The sequence below is a fragment of the Neoarius graeffei genome, chromosome 11 (genome assembly GCF_027579695.1).
Source record: "Neoarius graeffei isolate fNeoGra1 chromosome 11, fNeoGra1.pri, whole genome shotgun sequence".
Taxonomy (NCBI): Eukaryota; Metazoa; Chordata; class Actinopteri; order Siluriformes; family Ariidae; genus Neoarius; species Neoarius graeffei.
In genome coordinates, this window is record NC_083579.1 from 45,155,208 (window position 1) to 45,177,949 (window position 22,742).

Here is a 22,742-nt window from a genome sequence, read left to right on the forward strand (position 1 = left end):
TCACAATCCATTATTCACTCTCAAAGTTATTATATTTAGCATCAACTTTCTAAAATTATTAGCCTGTATGACTTGTCACTAATCCATACCTAGTTAACTCCAAAGTAAAAAGTATGGCTACAAATAATGGCAACTTATTTGTGCTATTTTGTGGAAATTTCAGGGATTAAATAAATAAATACAATTTAAAAAAATTATTTATATATATATATATATATATATAATAAAATCCCCTCTATGATGCTAATAAACAACCAAAATACTATCACACTCGTTTAAATTATGTTCAGAATGGATGTGTGACATTTGAGAGTTAAATTGGCTATTGGTTGCAAAAGGCTGAGAATCATTAACTTCAGTTTTAAACCATAAACCAGAGGCTCGTGTTCAGCACTGAATTTGTGAAGTCACAGTCCACAGTAGTCGTTAATAGCTCACACTCAGGGCTTTAATAATTTACAATTTTTAATAAACATACTGGATATTTTTTTACCCATCCTACTAAGTTGTGCTGGTCTGTTTTATCTCCGTACCAAAGGTTATTACAGAGAGGTGTGACCTGTTTGCCCAGCAGAGGCTTCCATCTTATCCCATCACCCTGCTCACCAGCAGCTAAGCACAGAGTCCCGATACTCTACACTAAACAGTATCCTGAATAAGACTTGTAGTGATAAAATAATTTGTTTGGTTTACACTGACTGAAAATGTCAGATCAGTCGATTTACATTCCGCTGGCAGAATGGAACACCAGCGTACTGCGAGAAAGTTTTAACAGTGCAAGTATTTTTCTAAAACACAACCTTATGATTTACCACAAAACACGGCCAGCTCAGTCACTGGAGCATGACGGTAAGAAGTTTATCAAAAGCTTTATTTGTCATACCTACAAATCCTTCAGGCCCTACAAGCTTCAGAGCAATCTTATCAGCCAGGATGGATGAGTTCCCATGGGCGATGTTGGCGAAAGGGCCGGCGTGAACAAACACAGGGTTTCCCTGAACAGAAACATGAATCGCTTTGGTCATTTTTCTTAATAGAAAAACAAGCTTCTTTTCTACCCAAGCACAGAAAACCAACCGAGTGTATTGTCTGTTTTCTCATATTTCTCCTTTACATATTTCTAATACTTTTCATGATTTCTGACACATTTTGGGGCTACAATTCACGATCAATCTTCAAATGACATGGATGTGTATCAGCAATTATTTCAGAAGTTAGCAGCAAGAAGGGAAGCGTAAACTGTGCTGTTGGTGTCGGATGTACTGCTAATATGGATCACTTTGAAGTTCTTTTTAAAAAGAGCAACAGGTTGATGTTCAAGAGTAGACATCCAGACCAGACAAGAGAGCATAGAGCTACATGTACAGCCTATTTGGGAATTTTTCATATTTAAATCATGAATTCTGATGAATTCTAGGTAGTAAACAATTTTAGAAAAAGGTTCATTTTAAATAATTTTGTGGGAAAAAAAAAATGAATACATTTCCTATTTTAGTGTGTGCTGGGGGGGACACCACACACTAAAAAAAGCTGTTTTGCTCTTGTCCCATTTTCATTTTGAAATGTAAAATAGATGAATGCAAAGCACATGGACTCATTGCTCTCCTCCAAAACACAGCTCATAGTGGTGTGTGTTGGAGATATCCCTCATTCATATATAAATCTCGATCCAACACACGCTCTCATACCTCGAGGGTCTGCATAAGGTTGGGTTTGATGGCATCTCTCATTAGCACGGTCAGTGCTCCACACACACCCTGAAAAGAGATTGGGAGAAGATAAAACAGGGCTGGATTAATCACAAATTCACTCGCTAGAAAAGTACAATCTTCAGTGTGCTCGCCTGAAAGACTACTTACCGAGGCTAGAAAGCACCAACTAGCCATCTTAAATGTATTACAACATCTTTACGTGCATTATTTTTTTCCCCCCATTCTTTTCATTATATGCTATAGTTTTTGTAAAAAGCATAGAGTTCTTTTTTTTAATGCGTATTGAAGAAATAAAAAGTATTATTATTATTATTCTCTCCCAGAAATGGCAACATTGACAAATGGGGGTGGGGGGCAGTTCACACGTGTTCACACGTCACAAACCTGCTTACTAGAGAGAAGCGTGTTAGCACCGGTGCAACCCCACTTGCGTTCACACGGCAGTTTTTGCGACCGTGCTATACGATAGTAATAATGCGGAAATGAAATATGCGCATGCGTGAAAATGTACTTCCTTTTCCCGGTTGTCATGGCATCACCAAGCGCCGGGAAAACAACGTGGATGAAGACACCAGTGTTGCCAGATACTGCTGACGTTTTCCAGCCCAAAACATGTTCAAATCCGCCAAAATGCACTTAAAACTGCCCAATCTGGCAACACTGGAAGACACGCAGTTCTGTTGTTGTTGATATTCGCCATTTTGGAAGCGCAAAATACCAGGATGCAAATTATGCAATGCCCATATGTAATCAACTCTCCTCACGCGTAGCGAGTCTACCCCTGTAGCGTTCAGACGTCCCATTTTATATCGGTGCTGCCCCACAAACTAGCATTTACTCCGGAGTAAATTTCTTAAACCACCTCCCGAGCAGGGTTAGATTTGCACCGGTTTAAGCAGCTTTCAGGGGCTACACCGGTATAACTTTGTACCGTGTGAACGCTCTACCGGGGCAGCCCCGGTGCTACACCGGAGTAAAAGTTGCCGTGTGAACACCCCTAAAGAGGATGTTCAGATAAAAAGGGGTTCAGATAACTGAGCTTGTACTGTAATACAGCATTTCAATAGTTTCATCATGATCAACAACAAAAGCCAGAGTAAAAAAGACAAAAGATTTATGTATTGGTCTTTCAATAACAACAAAATTATTACTGTATTTACTTCCCAAACTGCACCAGTCTAACATTGGACTTAAAGTCAATACTGAAAGATGCCCATCCATACAACATTTCATTAAACTGAACATGCTGAAGTTACTTCGATCATTTGTTGTATGGAGCTGACTTTGCTTTCTTCAGTGTACTTCTGTTGTATGACTGGTGGTGGAACACTGAACCTTTGGCAATCATGAATTGCTTGTGTTTGACCAGGCTGCTCAGTCTCGGTCTTCATGTTTGGCTTGAACTCCGGCTTATTTTTGGTTACAAGACTGAACACTCGCTCGCACGCTGCATTGGAGTGGAATATACATATTACAGACAGCGTTACCTTACACATCGCTCCTCCCCCCATGTCGCACACTGAAATCGCACCTACACAGAGTACAGTAGGCGTGGTGATTGTCCAGTTTCGACTGTACAATACACGGCCACGTATTCAGCTAGACATGGCTGTTCACGTAGCCTCTTCTTTTTAGGCGGAGACCCCATCATTCACAATCCATGGTCTGGCTTCACTTCACACCTGACACTAATTTGTGAGAGAAGTCGAAAGTTTCAGTTCTGGAACACGACCGACGAAGACAGTTTACTTCCAGGAAGACGACTACGCATCACTACTGTGCGTTTCTGAGCACTGCATTTAACATGTGCTGTGATTGGCCGAGAACATGAATCAGGTCACTTCTCAGCCAATCACAGCGCAGCCAACATAAGGATATGGAAATTCCTGGAATTATCCGAATCAGTGTAAACAATGACATGTGGAACAGTCCAAACACCAAAAGTATGTTGATTTAATCGATACAGGCAAAACCGGTTGAAAAATGTATTATTTTCAGGTCTACACATAGCACCGTAATCGTGCTTCAAATCCATAGCTGCTATGCCCGAACCGTGTATGCTGGCATCTCTGCGTCTCCTGATGACAACATTCATCAAAAAGGCAGAAATTCTGTAGTGTTCCCTCTTTGCATAGAAAGACGTTGTCAAGCGTCTTCAATCTGACTAACGTCAATGAAGTGTTGAAATGGGTGGTGACCGAGTGCTGTACTGGACTGTACTTTGTTCAGTTATGTCACTTTCCACATCCCCTTCTTATTCCTGATACTGAAAAGATCATTCAATCACGCCATCATAGTTGGGGCAATTCTGTGCGAGTCTGCCTCAGTGCAGATTTTTTTGGACAGTTGGTGGAAAACGGAGAACCCAAAGAAAACAATCAAACTGGGGACCCTGGAGCTGTGAGACAACACCATTACCTGGAGTTCCTATCAAACAGAACAAGTCCTCGGTTCACAGTAGGACTTTTTTTTGGGGGGGGGAAATAGCACACCTCAGAGTTCAGGTGCTTTTCATCACTAAAGAATGTATGGACCAACTCAAGCATGTTAAGCTAATCAAATCAAATAACCTTTTGAGAAAGTCAGTAAGGAGGAGAGTATTTATTTTGCTGGTTGCTCTGCAGTTTTCCTGCAGAACATACTTGTCCACCAGATGAAACTCGTAGCCCGGACACATAACTTGCTTGTCTCAAGTGCCCGAGCTAGAGATTTGTCCACTTCTTTAAAAAAAAAAAAAGAAGTCAACTAATGCAAACCATAGGTGCTAAAGAAGGCAACCGGACTTGCTTGAAACTCTTGAAGACATTTGACCTCGTCTGAAAGGCTTCTTCAGTTCTGTCTGACAAGTGGGGCGTTCCAGGTATTTATCCTCTAGTGGACCAAAAGCAACCCTAAGGAGAGTCGTTGAGGTCACATGGGTCATTGACCCTCTAGGCTGCTAACACCGTTCACACCTGGCCTCCAGTGACCCTAACACCTACAGGATGACCGAGAAGGTCAACAACCCATGTGACCTCAACGACTCTCCTTAGGGTTGCTTTTGGTCCACTGGAGCAGTGTTTCCCAACCTTTCTTGAGCCACGGCACATATTTTACATTCAAAAAATCCCACGGCACACCACCAAACAAAAATGTCACAAAAAGTATATATGAAATATAATGATCATCTCATCTCGATTTACTTACTCAGTGTGAAACCTGGGCCTGTTTAGTTGAACACAAAGCTGATATACCTGCAGGAATTGAAGAAAGACACACACAAAGATCTTCCTCAACAGCTCTGAGTCACTCTCCTTTTTTTAGTTTTTATAGCAGTAATGCTTGAAAAGCCCAGCTCACATAGATAGGTTGTGGAAAATCACCTTTTTTTGCTTTCTTCTGACCTCTACTCATACTAGGGCCTTCATCTGGGTCAGAATTTTCTCCAGGACCCAGTTTGGATTGTGTACTTTTTCTTTTCAAATATTTATCCATCGCCATCACCACTGTCACGCCCGAAGCATTACTAATTCTATTGTTTGAATGGCAACAGGTAGATACACAGGTTAATTAGCTACCTGCTACCATCTAGTGGAAGAGTATTTAATTGTTCTGCCTGTCACTATACATCGCTGGCATAGACGAACAAAGACAAATTATTTGCAGTAAATAAATAATTTTCAGAACAATTAAGTGAAATTGGATAATTTCCCACGGTACTCCTGATGATCTCTCACGGCACACTAATGTGCCGCAGCACAGCGGTTGGGAATCAATGCACTGGAGGATAAATACCTGGAACTCCCCACTAGTCAGACAGAACTCAAGAAGCCTTTCGGATGAGAGGTCAAACGTCTTCAGGAATTTCAAGCAAGTCCAGTTGCCTTCTTTAGCACTTACGGTTTATGATGACCTGGATGACTGAGAACCTTCACAGACATATCAACTAATGCAGTTAATGCAACCAGGTAGAACAGCTAGTGCTCCACACACAGATAACTGAGCTGTAGTTATATTAGCTCTGAGCCCCATTGCATGCATATAGTGATTATAATCAGAATTTTGGCCATAATATACGCTTCGGGGCCGTACAGTGGTGCAGTGGTTAGTACTGTTGCCTCGGAGCAAGCAGGTTCTGGGTTCGACCTTGCCTGTCAACTGGAGCCTTTCTGTGTGGAGTTTTGATGTTCTCCTCGTGCTTGCATGGGTTTCCTCAGGGTGTCCTGGATTCCTCCCACAGTCCAAAGACATGTACATTAGGTCAAGTCGCTACTCTAAATTCCCCATAGGTATGAATGAGTGAGAATGGCTGACTCTCTCTCTCTCTCTGTGTGATAGACTGATGACCTGTCCAGGGTGTACACAGTCACTCGCTCACAATGGATAAGCAGTACAGAAAATGAATAATTGAAATCAATACATGCTTGATGGAGGTCTGTTGGTCACTTTGTACATATATCCCCCTCTCTGCCTCTCCAACAGACATACTAATAAATAACTATACAGTAACAGTCAAAAGTTTGGACACACCTACTCATGCCCCTTTTCCACCAAAGCAGTTCCAGGGCTGGTTCGGGGCCAGTGCTTAGTTTGGAACCGGGTTTTCTGTTTCCACTGACAAAGAACTGGCTCTGGGGCCAGAAAAACCGGTTCCAGGCTAGCACCAACTCTCTGCTGGGCCAGAGGAAAGAACCGCTTACGTCAGCGGGGGGGCGGAGTTGTTAAGACCAACAACCATGAAAGGTCGCCATTTTTAAGCGACGAGAAGCAGCAGCTGTACAAACGCGAAGTCATCCATTATTGTTGTTGTTGCTTCTTCTTCTCCGTGTTGTTGCTTCGATATTCGCGCCAAGGTTTATGCAAACGCAGCGACGTAACTGACGTATACAGCGACGTAATGACGTGGCTCCCCTTAGCACCGTGAGCTATGGAAAAGCAAACTGGTTCTCAGCTGGCTCGCAAGTTGAACAAGTTGTGAACCAGCACCGGCCCCGAACCAGCCCAGGAACTGATTTGGTGGAAAAGGGGTATCAGAGGTTTTTCTTGTATTTTGACTGTTTTCTACATTGTAGAACAATAGTGAAAACATCAAAACTATGAAATAACATATAGAACATACAGTATATGGAATTGCATGGTAAGCAAAAGTGTTAAAACACGCACACAATGTTGTATATTTTAGATTCTTCAGCGTAGCCAATGTTTACCTTGATGACACTTTGTACACTATTGGCATTCTCTTAACCAGCTTCATGAGGTCGTCACCTGGAATGCTTTCCAATTAACAGGTGCCTCGTCAAAAGTTAATTAGTGCAATTTCTTGCCTTCTTAATGCGTTTGAGATCAAACAGTAAATAGTAAAAACACAGTAAATAGCCCTATTCCACAACTCTAGTAATCCATATTACATCAAGAACCGCTCAACTAATGGCCCTTTTCCACTACCCTTTTTCAGCTCACTTCAGCCCGACACGGCTCGCGTTTCGACTACCTCAGAGCAGCACGACTCAGCTCGCTTCAGCCCTACTCAGCCCCCAAAACTCGCACGGTTTTGGAGTGGGGCTGAAGCGAGCCAAACCGAGCCGAGTGGGGCTAGGGGTGTGAGGAGACACTCCCCTGTGCACTGATTGGTGAGGAGGAGTGTCCTCACATGCCCACACACGCCCCGCGAGCGCGCTGGGATCTGTAAACACCGTAAACCCAGAAGAAGAAGAATTACGAATTACGAGAATTTCTGAAGCCTTATGTGCCTCGCCTCATCTATACGCTCTTGCCAGTATCTGTTGGCGTTGTCGGTGACAACAAGTCACAGCACCAAGACCAGCAACACTAACGACTCCATGTCCTCCATGTTTATTGTTTACTATCCAGGTCGTGAGACTACCGCTTAAAAGATCACTGATGTCACTGTTTGCGCCGCCTAACGACATCACGTGACATCCACCCACTTTCGCTAACTCCACCCAATGTGTCCACCCACTTCCAGCCAGCACGGTTCAGCGCGGTTGTAGTCAAAATGCAACTCCAACAGCCCCACTCAGCTCAACTCAGCACCGCACGGCTCAGCCCAACTCAGCCGCGTTGGTAGTGGAAAAGCGGCATAAGTAAAGAGAAACGACATCCATCATTACTTTAAGACATGAAGTGTCTTAATTAATAAAAATCAAGAAAAATCATTGAATTAGTAGGTGTGCGAACAGCAAAAGAAAATTAAGCAGCTACACAACAGATGTTTCGTTAAAATGGATTGTACTGAACTCAAATTTAATGGATATCAAAATGTGCATCACTGACCAGGTCTTCAGTGGTGATGGGTTGGCCACTGCGATTGGTTGCTACCACCATTTTAGCCAGTCTCTGCCTCATATCCTGCAGACTGCTGGTGAGAGCCAACACAGCCATGATCTCACTGGCCACCGTGATGTCAAACTGAGCCTGCAAACCACACATACGTTTACAGCTCCAGAACAGTGACTTTACTAACAATTAGACTCCAATACTATACACCAGTGACGTGTACAGTAGTAGTGCATCCAGTATGCTTACTGTTCTGGTATAGCCCTTTTCAGTGGGACTTTGGCCAATGGTAATCTTCCGGAGGAATCGATCATTTGTGTCCAAAACTGCATTGTGGGAAGGGGGAGGGGGGGAAGGGGGGGGGACCCCACACACAATAGAAAGAAACCTGTGTATTTCGGCACAAGTGAGAAGAAAGAGGATTTGATATATTTGCACACGGTAGTAAATTCAGAGGCTGCAGTCACCCATACCTCTTTGCCAGGTGACTGATTCAGGGTTAATGTCCAGCCTGGCAAAGCGAGTGATCTCTTCGTCTGTCAGCGCAGATGGATCAGTTTTCTCAATACCCAGTTTCTGTGGTTACAACACACAAATCACATTCTTCATAAGCAAAGGAATAATGCTACAAATAAACAACGGTGCTAATATTTCATTAAAATAAGCGATATTGCTGGAAAGTACAGTTTGATTTTTGTGCCAAAAATAAGAAATCATTAAAACATGTGATCAACAAAAAATGTTCCTACTTTGAGTCGTTCGATCTGCATGGGGGAAAACTTTCTCAGGCCTCCACTTAATGGCACCAGGCGGTTAAAAAGTGCCTGAAAAGATCACGGACACATAAGAGAGAGCTTGGATGGTTAGAGATGTTACAATTATAAAAACACTACATTTAGGGGCAGGCAACATGACGACAATATCACGATACTGAAAGACATTACTACAGTTAACGGTTATTCCATGAAATCGATTCCTCCATGAGCTGATAGCCAACGAAGCGCATAGCACCGAGTGGGATATAAGCTATGTACGATGAGAGTGAGTGGAATCACTGTTTTATTCTATCCACATTTCACTGGATTTTGAGAAACGGAGCATTTTTATTTTTTGTAAATTCGATAAATAAAAACTTTACTCAAAGCATCCAACAAAATCATTTCTGCTTAGAATGTTAACAAGCCAGCGAAGTGACAGTTGCATTTTTTTTGAAAAATGCTATAATAATTCTTGAAAAGTTATTTTTATAAATAAATAAATAAATAAATAAATAAATAAAATTCTTACCATCAAATACTTTTAGTCCATATTTTGTTGCTTTGTTTTCGAGTAGAGTTTTTATTTCGTCCTCAGTTGGTTAAGCAACATATTCCGCCACTTTGTTTTTCTCTACTCACAGTATCCTTGACTTGCAAGTGATGCCAAAGCAAAATAAAATAGAAACCCGGATGTCAGCCATGTTGGTGGATATACAAATGCGGGGTCAAGCGACATTCCAGACAAAACAGTCACGCGTAAGCAACTCTGTTTTTCCACTGCTTTAAGCGTTCTTTTAGCTATGCCATATCTATGTGCTGTATAAGGGTGTGGTCACAACAGTACTCGTGACTGTGGCACGTTCCTTTTTTTTTGCTTAGTATGGAGAGGAGACGAGCACGGCTGAACAACACTGGCAGGGCTGATCGAACCGAGGCTAAAATCAAAACAGCTCGTGTTTGCAGTAATCATTTTATCTCAGGTGAGATTCAAAAGCTGTCAATAATATCATGGAAGAATTTTATTTCGCTTTGCTAGATTTGCTATAAAATGAGCGCTCTCTTGTTGTGGTTCACTTGGTCATTATTATAATTTTAACACGTGTATTACCATTTTGCTTCTAGGAGCGCCAGCAAAATTATACGATAGAAACAATCCAGACTGGGCACCCACTCAGAACACGGGCTATGTTTCGTCCAAGGTCAGACTTGATTCTTCGGCAGCCAAACCAGATAGAACGCGATATCTGGGTATGCGATGGTCGGTAGAAGCGTCTTATCTTCAGAAAAGTCTGACTTTTTTTTTTTTTAAATAATATGGGTGAAAACCACACATCTATCTTCTCTTTGTATCGAATCTTCACCGAACCGTTGAAATCGTGGTAATCCTGAGCAAATTCAGCATTGTTTACAGACACGCGTTCAGCGGCGGCCATCCTAGTTGCTTGTATATCCACCATCATGGCGGACGCTCATGACGTAGCACATTTTGATCACGTGGTTGCAAGTCATCTATATATGGGCTGATTGGCTACTACTAGGCTATCAGAGCGCACGATTGCTCATACCCAGTGAATGCAGATAGAATCATACTAGATCGCTACGTTCACACTGCAAGGCTTAATGCTCAATTCCGATTTTTTTGTGAAATCCCATTTTTTTGTGAGGTCGTTCACATTAACAAATATATGCGACTTGTATGTGATCCTCAGTATGAACGAAAAGTGACCTAAAAGTGTTCCGCATGCGCATTGCAGGATACGACAACGTCACACGCAGTGAGCATGGCTAGTGTTTACGGAAGTAAAACCGCCCGGTTGCGGTATGACCCATCCAATCTAGCTTGAATAGCTGTATCCCCCCAAATGGAAATCAGCTCCCTAACCTCTGCGTCCTTCCATTGAGAAGATTCAGAACCTTCACAGCCCGAAGCGTCCCTCGCATTGATGTCATGCGCAGGGGCGCAGATACGTTTTTTGAACTGGGGGGGACAAAGCTGCCAGCAAACCAACCCCAACCCCGATATGCCTGTCAAACTTCTTGTGGGTTACCATAGCAACCAAGCTCGAGCTCGCAACCTGTGCAGTCTGCGCAGCTCAACCAACCGAATATCAGTCTTTGTTTTGTTTTATGTGAGTTGTTGCAACTATGCTAACACTGCTGTGCACCTCAATAAACCGAATGGTAATTAGTCTTTTGATTTTTCCGTGAGGTTTGCCTTATGCAAAGAAAGACAGCATAGACGTTTTTTCCTCCCTATAAGTGGGGGGGACCGAACGAGGTGAATTTAAATCTGGGTGGGACGAATCCCACCCGTCCCCCCCTCTATCTGCGCTCGTGATTATGCACCACGTTGTTGTAACTTTTTTGAGAGACCCGCCGCCTACTTCAGCGCAGAATAGTGATGTTTGTGGCTTGTTGATGACGTGTAAGTCGGATGAATGCGACCTGGCGGTTCAGACTGAAGTCGCATATGAAAAGAGCGGATAGGAATCGGAATTAGGACCACATATCCAAACGGCCTGGGTCGGATTTGAAAAAATCGGATCTGTGTCGTTCATATTGTCAATAAAAGATCGGATACAGGTCACATATGGGCGAAAAGATCGGATTTGAGTCACTTCAGCCTGCAGTGTGAACGTAGCCGATGTGTCACAATATATAGGTTTGTCAGCAAACTGCCAGATGTTTTACATTAACTTATCAATTGTACTTTTACTTAATGCCTACAACAGGATGTTATTTAACAGTGAAAAGGAAGAAAATTAACTGTGTACATTTTTAAACAATTTTCTGAAACATCAAATCAAATGACACCTGTAATGGTTCCTTTAAACAGGGATGAGAATGAAAAATATTTTTAAAAGTCTGAAAAAAGCCGGGGGTTTGGGGGCCGCAGGCACCCAGCGGGGCCCAGGGGGCGGGAGCTAATGATTTTTGGCCATTTTTTTTTTTTTAACCCCAAAACTATTAATTTTATCAGCAAAAAGTTGCAATTTATTTGGAAATAAATTCCCCTTCTTGGTGGACTACCAGGTGAAAATGATTAATATGGTACAAGAGACTTGTTCTTAATCAATTCACATTTGATGATTTCAAAACATCAATGCACCTTTTAATATAAACGAGCTCTACAGTATTATATTTCCGCATTTTTGCTATTCATGTCTTTGAATACTCTAATCCTTTAAAATGAAGTGCAAACCAGAAAAAAGTTCTATCATATAATTCTCTTAAGCTTTCTTCTGATGTTATCATGGTCGCAGGAGGTCTTGCATATTAAGCAGGCAACATTCAACATCACTTATCACTTCCCTTTCAACTGTTGTGTGAACTAACTAGGTTTTATCTGGACAGGATGTTGTGTAATGTAATACAGATACCATATGGTCAATTTGAACATCAAGATGGTGATTTTGAATTAAAGAACAGGCATGTACAATTGGCATTACATATTGGAAATTTTTTTAAAATCAAAAACTATAAGTTCATCTCGGCCTAAAAAATTTGGGTAGATGCTCCCGCGCGGCACATGCCAGCAATTCCCCCGTCCCCCTATGAAATAAGCAACAAGTAGGAGAGTTATACATGGTATCATACCTAAAATTTTATCAGAAATATAGATATGATACTATGATTCTCCCCAACATGCTACATTAGATAAGCTAACCCCATTTATAAAAGATACATGCTTATATATGACATGTATTTGAGAATATATATGGCATTGATTCGTGCGATATACATTATAAATATAATGAATCATTGAACAGGCAAAATAATTTTCGACCTACCTTTGTGGTTTTTGGTGTATATGTGAAGTTCGATAGTCCTTGCCCTAGTGTAGTTTATCATGTCAGAACACAACGACCAAAGTACTTTTCCTGGGATGTCTATTTTCCGTATGTGATCACCGAGCTTCGTTGTGACAGTCTGCTTGTCGATCCCGACATTCAGTGTTCTTTCTAACCAAGCCCATTGAAAACAGTTCTTTATTCCTACACCTTTATCAGTCTCCCTCACTCGATCCTCTTCTTTCTTATCTAGGACTTTTGCCATTGTCGATATGCTAAAATATGCCCGAATACGTGTCTTTCCGATGTTACCAATGCGTATCGTCAAACAGTGTGTCCGGTCAGTGAACGGCGATTGCAAGCCACACGTGGAGAGCATGCGTACTTGTGTTTATACACTGCACGCGATGGGATTTCCCGGAAATTCTACCGCAAATAAGTCGAACATTGTCGCAAAAGTGAATGTTAATTACGACATGTCGAAAGACAGGAGTGTGTTAACCTGGAGCCCACCAAGAATCAAGACGTTATAAGGTGACCACAGATCGTTAACCATACCCACCCACCCCGAAAATTTCTCAATGGATTTACATCGACCTCAAAAGCGATCATTTTGGTCTGAAAAAGTCAGAAATCCGCTGATCGGCGGAAAATTCTCATCCCTGTTTAAAAGAGGAAAAAGATTTGGCAACATCTGAAACCGTCACAGTACAGTTTACTATCAGGATATCAATATTAGCTTGACATATTACCCAGCCTTATACTACACTTTTACATGCGTTCTCAAAAAGCTCAAACTATGTTCAGAGAATCCTTTACCTTATCAGATTGTGTGGCTTCATGAAATATCCGAGTATCGATGGCAGCAGCCACCAGGTTATTTGCAGCAGTGATGGCATGGATATCACCAGTGAGATGGAGGTTAAACTAAAACCGACAAAATTCAGCAAACGTTAATGTATTTTAATGATTATACTTTGAGAATTATCGAGTCTAACTGGTCAGTAAGTGATTAATTTTATATAAACAGCAGCTCTGATAATAGCACCAATCATGGGTTCATATTAAATTCACTCACTCATTCTGATACATTATATTTCTGTGGTTAAAAACATTCATGGTAACTTGGATGAGAGATGCTCCAGAAATTCAAGACTAATAATAAATGGATTAAAAAAAAAAAAGTATACAGTGGTGCTTGAAAGTTTGTGAACCCTTTAGAATTTTCTATATTTCTGCATAAATATGACCTAAAACATCATCAGATTTTCACACAAGTCCGAAAAGTAGATAAAGAGAACCCAGATAAACAAATGAGACAAAAATATTATACTTGGTCATTTATTTATTGAGGAAAATGATCTAATGTTACATATCTGTGAGTGGCAAAAGTATGTGAACCTCTAGGATTAGCAGTTAATTTGAAGGTGAAATTAGAGTCAGGTGTTTTCAATCAATGGGACGACAAATCAGGTGTGAGTGGGCACCCTGTTTTATTTAAAGAACAGGGATCTATCAAAGTCTGATCTTCACAACATGTTTGTGGAAGTGTATCATGGTATAAACAAAGGAGCTTTCTAAGGACCTCAGAAAAAGTGTTGTTGATGCTCATCAGGCTGAAAAAGGTTAAAAAACCATCTGAAAAGAGTTTGGACTCCACCAATCCACAGTCAGACAGATTGTGTACAAATGGAGGAAATTCAAGACCATTGTTACCCTTGCCAGGAGTGGTCGACCAACAAAGATCACTCCAAGAGCAAGGCGTGTAATAGTCGGCAAGGTCACAAAGGACCCCAGGGTAACTTCTAAGTAACTGAAGGCCTCTCTCACATTGGTTAATGTTAATGTTCATGAGTCCACCATCAGGAGAACACTGAACAACAATGGTGTGCATGGCAGGGTTGCAAGGAGAAAGCCACTGCGCTCCAAAAAGAACATTGCTGCTCGTCTGCAGTTTGCTAAAGATCACGTGGACAAGCCAGAAGGCTATTGGAAAAATGTTTTGTGGACGGATGAGACCAAAATAGAACTTTTTGGTTTAAATGAGAAGCGTTATGTTTGGAGAAAGGAAAACACTGCATTCCAGCATAAGAACCTTATCCCATCTGTGAAACATGGTGGTGGTAGTATCATGGTTTGGGCCTGTTTTGCTGCATCTGGGCCAGGATGGCTTGCCATCATTGATGGAACAATGAATTCTGAATTATACCAGCGAATTCTAAAGGAAAATGTCAGGACATCTGTCCATGAACTGAATCTCAAGAGAAGGTGGGTCATGCAGCAAGAAAATGACCCTAAGCACACAAGTCGTTCTACCAAAGAATGGTTAAAGAAGAATAAAGTTAATGTTTTGGAATGGCCAAGTCAAAGTCCTGATCTTAATCCAATCAAAATGTTGTGGAAGGACCTGAAGTGAGCAGTTCATGTGAGGAAACCCACCAACATCCCAGAGTCGAAGCTGTTCTGTATGGAGGAATGGGCTAAAATTCCTCCAAGCCGGTGTGCAGGACTGATCAACAGTTACCGGAAACATTTAGCTGCAGTTATTGCTGCACAAGGGGGTCACACCAGATACCGAAAGCAAAGGTTCACATACTTTTGCCACTCACAGATATGTAATATTGGATCATTTTCCTCAATAAATAAATGAACAAATATAATATTTTTGTCTCATTTGTTTAACTGGGTTCTCTTTACCTACTTTTAGGACTTGTGTGAAAATCTGATGATGTTTTAGGTCATATTTATGCAGAAATATAGAAAACTCTAAAGGGTTCACAAACTTTCAAGCACCACTGTAATATATTGTAAGTTGTCAAGACGGTGAAGCTTTCTATAAGAAGACGGTTAACATTTATGGGAGTCCTGGATAACGGTCAGTACAATTTCTACTGAGGGAGAACAGGAACTAACCTGTCTCGGATGTTCTGCAACCTTAAACACAACTATTAATGGTTAAAAAGTACAAGCTATCATTCATGAAGTTTTAAAACTGTAATCAATAGGGAACTGTTATGATATGAGGAATAAAACTAGAATTACCGCGCTGTGGTTGTATGGCTCCACAAACTACTGTAGTTCAGATACAATTTCCGTCCAGACGTTTCTGATATATCGTGTTCACAAGAACATGGTCACTATAAACTTGACAGTTGACCACCCAATTCTCAGTTCATCTTTGAGTGCAAGTGAACGGTTTCTAACAAATTCAAAGTTGTTCCCTTAAAGCGTTCTTGAGATATTGTGTTTACGAGAATGGGACATGCGAGATCAGTGACCTTGACCTTCAACCACCAAAATCCAAATCAGTTCATCTTTGAGTTCAACTGAACATTTGTACCAAATTTGAAGAAATTCCATCAAGGCGTTCTTGATACATCTTGATAGATCAAGGACGTCATAGCTCATCTGGCCTGCCATCAAAACAACCATGACTCCCAAAACATCACACAGGACTGAAACATGACAATGTGAGAGACGACCAACCTCCACGACAAATTGTTTACAACAGGAAAATCAACAAAAGGACTAAATTTTGTTCCCCAAGAGAAGATCTACCCAAAACATTGATCACAGCTGAACTTGCATGATAAAAGAGAGGAGATACAATTCTAGTCAGAAGAAATTTTATTAAGTTGACCTAATGACTAATTTGTTCACAAAAAGTTGACAATACAGTGACCAAGTGTTGTGCAGAATGTCTAGTTTTTTTTCAAACAAAAACAATCAGAACTAGGGCGGCACGGTGGTGTAGTGGTTAGCGCTGTCGCCTCACAGCAAGAAGGTCCGGGTTCGAGCCCCGGGGCCGGCGAGGGCCTTTCTGTGCGGAGTTTGCATGTTCTCCCCGTGTCCGCGTGGGTTTCCTCCGGGTGCTCCGGTTTCCCCCACAGTCCAAAGACATGCAGGTTAGGTTAACTGGTGACTCTAAATTGAGCGTAGGTGTGAATGTGAGTGTGAATGGTTGTCTGTGTCTATGTGTCAGCCCTGTGATGACCTGGCGACTTGTCCAGGGTGTACCCCGCCTTTCGCCCGTAGTCAGCTGGGATAGGCTCCAGCTTGCCTGCGACCCTGTAGAACAGGATAAAGCGGCTAGAGATAATGAGATGAGATGAGAACAATCAGAACTGAAATCCATTGAGAACTGAGGGAGGAGATATGATTTAAGTGAAAACAAAGTTGTAAACAAATTGTTTACAACAGGAAAATCAACAAAAACGACCAAGTTTTGTTCCTCAAGGGAAGATCTACCCAAAACATCAATCAGAACTGGAAACGGGTGAGAACTGCGAGAGGAGATACAATTCTAGTGAAAAGTCCGAAAACTCGTTCAAGTGACCTAATCAGCAGCTCGTTATCAAAAATTTGACAATACAATGACCAAGTGTTGTGCAGAATGACTGTTTTGTTTGAAAGAACTAATCAGAACTCCAGTTCACTGAGAACCGAGGGAGGAGATATGATTTAACCGAAAATAAACAAAGTTGTAAACAAATTGTTTACAACAGGAAAATCAACAACCAACCAACCAAGTTTTGTTCCTCAAGAGAAGATCGACCCAAAACATCGATCAGAACTGGATGAGGAATGAGAGCAGAGATAAAATAGTGAGAGGCCTGGAAAATTTGTTAATTTGGCCCAATTACTAACTCATCTCATCTCATTATCTGTAGCCGCTTTATCCTGTTCTACAGAGTCGCAGGCAAGCTGGAGCCTATCCCAGCTGACTACGGGCGAAAGGCGGGGTACACCCTGGACAAGTCGCCAGGTCATCACAGGGCTGACACATAGACACAGACAACCATTCACACTCACATTCACACCTACGGTCAATTTAGAGTCACCAGTTAACCTAACCTGCATGTCTTTGGACTGTGGGGGAAACCGGAGCACCTGGAGGAAACCCACGCGGACACGGGGAGAACATGCAAACTCCACACAGAAAGACCCTCGCCGGCCACGGGGCTCGAACCCAGGACCTTCTTGCTGTGAGGCGACAGCGCTAACCACTACACCACCGTGCCGCCCCAATTACTAACTCGTTAGCAAAAAAATCTGACGAAACAACGACCAAGGTTTGTGCAGAGTGATGAGTTCTTTCAAACAAAACAATCGGAACGGAAATCTGGAGAACTGATGGAGGAGATACGACTTAAAGGAAAAGGCAACTTTTGTACAAAATCACCACAAATAGATAGATAAATATATAAAGTAATCGATCATGGAATTTATAGAGAAAGAACAGACCGCATAACAGTATCTCTTAACTTTTAATAATATGGGCTTGCGCTGAGCTCAGCGAAGATGCGTTCCGCCATATTGATCTACTGCGTGACGTCATGCGGCCCACCACTGAAAAGAACTCTTCAGTGCTTCATGGTAATAAGGTAAAAAACCAGTACAATCGCTTCTTCAAAGTTTCACCAAATGGTTTTATTTATGCAACTTAAAGCTCATAATACTGTATAACTTTGGTCGAGTAAAAACACGGAGCAAAAACATGGCTGAATCCTGAATGACTCCTATTTGGATTTGTCCTACCAAGCCTACTGCGCATGCGCGAAGCGGCTCGGCTAGGTTTTCCCTTTCGGGCGCTCTCGTTTTCTGTTAGAATTTGGTAAAGAAAAAAATAAATAAATATTATTTACCAGCTTACCGGGTCCATGAACATAAATCTGACAGCTGACAAGGTCGGGATATAAACGAATCGAATACAAGCCACCCGCCGGGACTCCTAATCACAGTGATCTGCTTGTAAACACTGTTTTCATGGGCCCAGTGACGTCACAGATCAGAGGGAGGCGCATTAACGAAAGATTCTGATTGGTTTATAGTTGCCCACAATCTCAAAATGGCTGCCTCCTCCAACTTCGACTCCTCTGTGTCAATTCATGATTTCAAAGTTAAAAATATTTTTTCATGTTCGATATATAATGGAAATAATTAACGGAATTGATTACGTACATGTTTTTCTCCTATTACACACCTGGTTTTGTACAAAAGTTGCCTTTTCCTTTAACTGAACTGTGGATGACGGATGCCACACCATACCAATAGCTCATCGGCCTTATGGCCAGAGGAGCTAATAACCGGACATGTGGACGACCTGAAAACATATTGCCTCCGACTACAGATGTCGCCTTCTTTGTTTTTTCCTATAACCGTCTGTTATTTTATTACACATTTAATATTTCTGTAAGATTTAAAGATCTGACCATTTTCTGAAACAATGTAGTAAATTAGCCAGAGAACAGCCAGATTACCTCTTCCATAGGAATAACCTGAGAATAGCCACCTCCAGCTGCACCACCTGGTAAGAAAACATGTTGTGTCCATATTCAACGAAGAAACATGCTCAGTAAATCCTGCAACATGACCACGTGACTTACCTTTGATGCCGAACGTGGGGCCTTGAGACGGCTGGCGCACGCAGGCAAACACATTGCGCTTGAGGTGAGCACCAAGAGCCTGCACTAACCCGATTGTCGTGGTGCTTTTCCCCTCACCGAGAGGTGTAGGAGTGATCCTACAAAAGCAACAGGAGTTTATAAACGGTACTTTTGCACTGAAGAGTTCTTTTCAGTGGTGGGCCGCATGACGTCACGCAGTAGATCAAGATGGCGTTTTACAACAGGGTTTTCTGAGCCACATAAAGCTGTGACTTATTTAAACATAAAATACATTTATTAATTTAAAAAAATGTATTTTCCAGCGTTTATAAACTCAATTCATACATAATGAATGTAAATTCACATTTTTGACCCAACACGAACAAAGCTAAATCTGACTTACAAAAATAACCAGATCATTTATGCCTCGTAGTCAGACGCATACATTTTTGCGAGTCAGAATGTTCCGTTCTCTGCCATCGATCTACAAACGTACGTTAAATCAATTGTAGAAATACCGGTACATTCCTTACCCAGTAACAACAACATATTTGCCATCAGCCTGGGACTTCAATCGATCAATAGTTTCCAACTGAACTTTAGCCTTGGTCTTGCCATAGAGCTCGACTTCATCTGAGAGAAGCCCGATCTCTCTGGCCAGGCGATCAATGGGCTTGGGGGTACCGGAGCGGGAAATAACGATATCACTGCAACAGAGGGAGGTAAAATTAAACAAAACTCTCAGTACTAAGATGCCAGACAGTTACAGAGTTGGATAAATGGTTTTCTGAGCCACACAAAGCTGTGACTTATTTAAACATAAAATACGTTTATTAATTTAAAAAAAATTTATTTTCCAGTTTTAGCTTGAATATAGCTTGCAACAATTAAAATGGTAGATCATCCTGTTAACGACTGATGCTATAAACTAACTAAGGAATAAAACAGGGGCGTGCTGTTGGGGTTTTTATTTATTTTTTTAATTAAATGACAGGGTGATATAATGCATTACCAGCCCAAAGTGGATTATTTTCCTGAAACAGCAAATCCTGAAGTGTTTTATTCCTCTTTTTTCTTTTTATTAGTTACATACGGTATATTTGGGGCCCATGAGACAAGCTTGTACCTGTAACCACTTTCTGAAGAGGCTCCAGTGGCATCTTCAAAATGTACTGTGTTACAAAGCCGACACACGAGCCTCCTTCCGTCCATGTTAAACAAACATTACCAGACAGAAAGCATCATCATATCAACGATTCCACAGATTTTTTTTTTTTGGTTAAATAACGAGACTTTCTTTTTTTTTCCTAAGTCTTGCATTTCATATACGCTATATGAAATGCAAGACTTAAAAATAAATAAATAAATAAAAATACAAGTCCTATGTATAAGAACGAATGCAATTAAAAGTAGACTGCCTTTCAGCTTTTAAGTGTACGTCATAAAAAGAATTTTCCCCGACACCCAATTATTTTTGTTTAGTGGACTGAAAGCTACTGAATTCAAAAATCACAGACTTCCAATTTTATTAGTTTATATATATATATATATATATATATATATATATATATATATATATATATATATATATATATATATAAATGGAACAATTAATGAATTTAGAGCCATGTGGCCCTAAATTCTCCGGTATTTTTTCCGACTTCTCCGTGACCCAGAGATGCCTACCCCATTTTTCAGTATTTTGGAATGACTTTCAGTAACATTAATTTATGCGCATTTCCATTATAAAGAGGTGTATATACCAATATGTTTAACATTTAAATTCTTAAAAAGTACTGTTTTGTGTGAATTGAATAAACAAAACACGAGCAGCCATCTCAACTGAATTTCCACTCAACAAATTTCTAGAGCATACAATTTCTCACATTTTTATAAATACAATAGTGTTCCCTGTTTGCAGACATTACGGTTGACTACCAATCATTGGTATTGAATGTAACTCCTCAAAAGTATTATATTATATTGCCTGGCAAAATGTTCCACCTGTTAACGGATTCGAATAAAATTTTTTAAAAATTTCTTATTTCATGCCAAAGAGAGTCCGACATTGTCATCTTAATGTCCCAATATATAAATACTTCAGCATAATGCTTCAGAAGAGGCACTGAATAAAATGACATTTATAATTGTATTTAAAACAGTGGAATGATCAATTTTTTGCCACAATCCCAACAGCACTAATCATAAAATTCTGTTTTTGATCATACTACATGTACATTTGCACTTGCAACACTGAAAAGACTTTGAATTAAAGAAGTACAGCCAGTGTTTGATATTTCAGTGAATAAAAATCAGACATGTAAAAAGAAACTGAATAAGTTTAACTCACATTTCACGGCACTAATTGGCAAGTTCAACTCCAAGCACAGGTCAACCATCACCGCTTCAGCACGGGTCCCGTTCCGTGTCTTTTCATTCACAGATTTTGTAAAAAACTGCTGGATACCCCCAGATTTACTTTCCACCTGACTCGCCATTTCAGCATACTCCATATGTTTTTTGGAGTTGACATGCCGCCTGCAGTCATCGCGACCACCATGAGTGATGCTAATGTCAGTTCTACACAGTTTGCAGTGCGCGTATCCATTGCCCTTTTGACTGGGTGTAATGCACGGCCATTCTACCGTATATCGTGGGAGGAACACCTGAGACCTGTGCTTCACTTGTCCCGATACTGAGCGTTTCATTTCCACTACTGAGAAGCAGCACCATGCGTGTGTGATGTCGAGCGAAAATAGCGCGAACAAATGTGCGGTATCTGCGCATGTCACGCACAGCATGTGTGGTTGTCGTAAAAATAAATAGCCGTGAATCGCGCATGGATTGAAAAAGTCGCTTGGACATTTAAAAACAACTCACTGGAATTTTTTAAGACTTTATAATAATTACGTACAGAATAACACTGTTTGCCGTAACATCGTATTTACGTAACTTTTCCGTACAAAATACGGCCAATCCGTATTAGTAGGCATCTCTGGTGACCCAATTCAAGATACTACGTCATACATCATGTGGTGGGCTTTCCCCGTTCGTGCAAAGCATTGTGGGATACAAATTTGAAACAGGAGAGGAAAATGGAGGACGTGAGTGTGCGAATGAAACGTGAAAGACTGACTAGAGTAACGGAAGGTGAGAAGAAAAGACGTTATATTGCGAAGGAAAGGAAACGCAGGACCAGACTAATAAATATCGGCGGTCAGCGAGCACCTCGGTGTGATCAGCTGTTCGGTTAGCGACAGAATAATGGAACCGTCAGTGCATGGTCAAGGTAAACCTGTAGATGGCAGTAATGCAACACTGTGGATGCCAGCTGCTGTCAAACCCAGAAGAAGGTGGTAAACCTGCGCATGCGCACACGGACTTCCTCTGTCTGCTTGCCTGCGCGACGCGAGCGATTTCATGCACATTATTTGCTCAGGAATCCCCTCAAATTAAATAACTTCCCGGACACAGAATGGCCTGGGTTTTTTTTTTTTGAGATATTGCAGAAATAAACATACAAATCACAATGACCAAATTTAAGAGGGAACTAAATTTCACCGATTTTATGAAATCAAAAGGCCGTCTAGCTTTAATATAAACCTGGGATTGGAATTAAATCTGACCCTTCTGTTTGATAATTCAAGAGCGCTATGGGATAATATGCTTTAAAAATAACAGAGATCATAAACTTGACAGCTTCTGTAGTTTACATGAACTCCCTTCCATCCATCCATTATCTCTAGCCGCTTTATCCTTCTACAGGGTCGCAGACAAGCTGGAGCCTATCCCAGCTGACTACGAGCGAAAGGCGGGGTA

At 41.1% G+C, this 22,742-nt stretch overlaps 1 protein-coding gene across 2 annotated transcripts in view; it reads right to left on the reverse strand.

Moving 5' to 3' along the window:
• The window catches only part of mthfd1b (methylenetetrahydrofolate dehydrogenase (NADP+ dependent) 1b), an 86,716-nt gene that overhangs the window by 18,488 nt on the left and 45,486 nt on the right, over positions 1 to 22,742 (reverse strand). Inside the window, exons 11-20 of one of the 2 annotated variants that reach the window (XM_060933995.1) lie at positions 19,457 to 19,630; positions 18,924 to 19,060; positions 18,798 to 18,844; positions 13,357 to 13,464; positions 8,738 to 8,812; positions 8,462 to 8,564; positions 8,238 to 8,314; positions 7,986 to 8,126; positions 1,689 to 1,757; positions 884 to 995 (exon numbers count right to left, since the gene is read on the reverse strand). In XM_060933995.1, the coding sequence (XP_060789978.1) occupies positions 884 to 995; positions 1,689 to 1,757; positions 7,986 to 8,126; positions 8,238 to 8,314; positions 8,462 to 8,564; positions 8,738 to 8,812; positions 13,357 to 13,464; positions 18,798 to 18,844; positions 18,924 to 19,060; positions 19,457 to 19,630 (1,043 nt within the window). Of the gene's footprint in view, positions 1 to 883; positions 996 to 1,688; positions 1,758 to 4,898; positions 5,054 to 7,985; positions 8,127 to 8,237; positions 8,315 to 8,461; positions 8,565 to 8,737; positions 8,813 to 13,356; positions 13,465 to 18,797; positions 18,845 to 18,923; positions 19,061 to 19,456; positions 19,631 to 22,742 lie in introns of those variants that run through there. The other variant, XM_060933996.1, reaches the window with a different exon arrangement.